Here is a 1579-nt window from a genome sequence, read left to right as displayed (position 1 = left end):
TTTTAAATAATACAAATCTTCTGAATTTTACTAGTAAAATTAAAAATTAGTTGTTACAGAAACATACAATTCAGCATTCTAAGGGTATATGATTAATACTCAATGACTATTTTTTTTATTAATTCCATCTTAGTACCTGATGTCTTTGTTGAAGTCAATACCACCCAGTCTCCTTCTACCGGTGTTACCAATTCAGAAACTGTACTTTCATTCATTCCATCAGGAATCTGTCCTTCATTGCAGTGGCTGATTTGTTCCAATAAAGGAAAAAGTACATTTAATCCACCTATGCAATTTATAACATCCTGAAAAGAAAATGCCAAATTTTTAAATCTTCATATTTACAATGCAAGTATGAGGTTACACTTCCTAAACCTTTATTCAATGTATAGCAGTACACTATAATATAGAGCAAAGGCAATAGAAGATGGTGTCTGGAATAATTTGGTTTTCTCCCTTACTATGTGTGATCTTGCTTAAGTAAGCCTTTCTGGGATTCACTGACTGTAAAACAGAAATGCATGTTAGTAACCATAGGATAATTTAACAAAGTAACAACAAAGACAGAGCTACATTGGCCTAATGAACAGAAAGTTATGCTACCAAGCCCAAAGTGGGTGATTCTAATCTGCAGCACTCAGGCCTGGTTTAAATTGTTTTTTTGTCAAATATTCTTCTAAGTGGTATAGCACTGGTTTGTGCATTGCTGTACAGAGGTTAACTCGTGGTTGCTGTGATGCTAAACACTGTGACAATGTTTCGTGGAGCTTCCCAATTAAAAGAAGCTTGGAAGCAGGGGTGGCATCCACTTCCGAAATGGCTTGCCTACGAAAAATCTATGAATAGAGCTCAAATCTTTCATTCATAGGGTCGCTATAAGTTATCTACAACTTGATGGCACTTAACAACAACAGTCCTTTACTTAACAACAGTGTGTCGGAGTTAGTGAGACTGACTCAGGATAGGTCAAGTTTCAGAGCTGCTATACATAGGGTAACTATGGGTTGCAGGCAACTTAACAGCATATAATAATGACAACAATAACAGTCTTTTATTAAGGAGCTCTGATGGCCTATTGGTAAGAAGCTGAGCTGCAATCCCAAAGATACATGGTTTGAATAGACCAGATGCTCTTACAGAGCAGGTCAGACAATCTCCTCTTGTGTGATTAACTGCCTCAGAAAACCTGCTGGAGGGTCAGCTATTAGTTCCAATGTTACACATCAACAGCAGTCATTTATTGTTATTGTCAAGTCAGACTCCTCCACTGGTTTTGGGAATGTAAGAGATTGCCCATCTTTCACCTTAGGATTTGCTGGCCAACTGAAATTGCTAGAGAGATATGGCCTCAGGGTTAGCAACACAATTCCTTATGAATTACAAAAACATATCTCTGGGGTTTTTCCTCAAATATTTAAATTGTTTCTCAATTTTTCCTGTTGTTAGTAAACACTTTTAATAAGTAGCTCTAAATAATAATTTCTTTAAAGGGTATTTTTCCCCCAGCATCATTTGAGGGAAAGTTTACTGAGCAAACTGGCTTTCTATTACCCAATAGTATTTATTTTAGTTTATGATA

At 36.2% G+C, this 1579-nt stretch overlaps 1 protein-coding gene across 1 annotated transcript in view; it reads right to left on the bottom strand.

Annotated features, from left to right (window-relative positions):
- NBEAL1 (neurobeachin-like 1) overlaps positions 1 to 1579 on the bottom strand; it is a 201231-nt gene that overhangs the window by 97674 nt on the left and 101978 nt on the right. Inside the window, exon 18 of the mRNA XM_006889152.1 lies at positions 137 to 305. Coding sequence (XP_006889214.1) covers positions 137 to 305 — 169 coding nt within the window. The remainder of the gene's footprint in view (positions 1 to 136; positions 306 to 1579) is intronic.

The sequence above is a fragment of the Elephantulus edwardii genome, unplaced genomic scaffold (assembly GCF_000299155.1).
Source record: "Elephantulus edwardii isolate Elephantulus edwardi_28Jun2011 unplaced genomic scaffold, EleEdw1.0 scaffold00075, whole genome shotgun sequence".
In the NCBI taxonomy this organism is placed as follows: Eukaryota; Metazoa; Chordata; class Mammalia; order Macroscelidea; family Macroscelididae; genus Elephantulus; species Elephantulus edwardii.
Note: the sequence above shows the minus strand (reverse complement) of the source record. Positions and strands in the feature narration are given on the sequence as shown.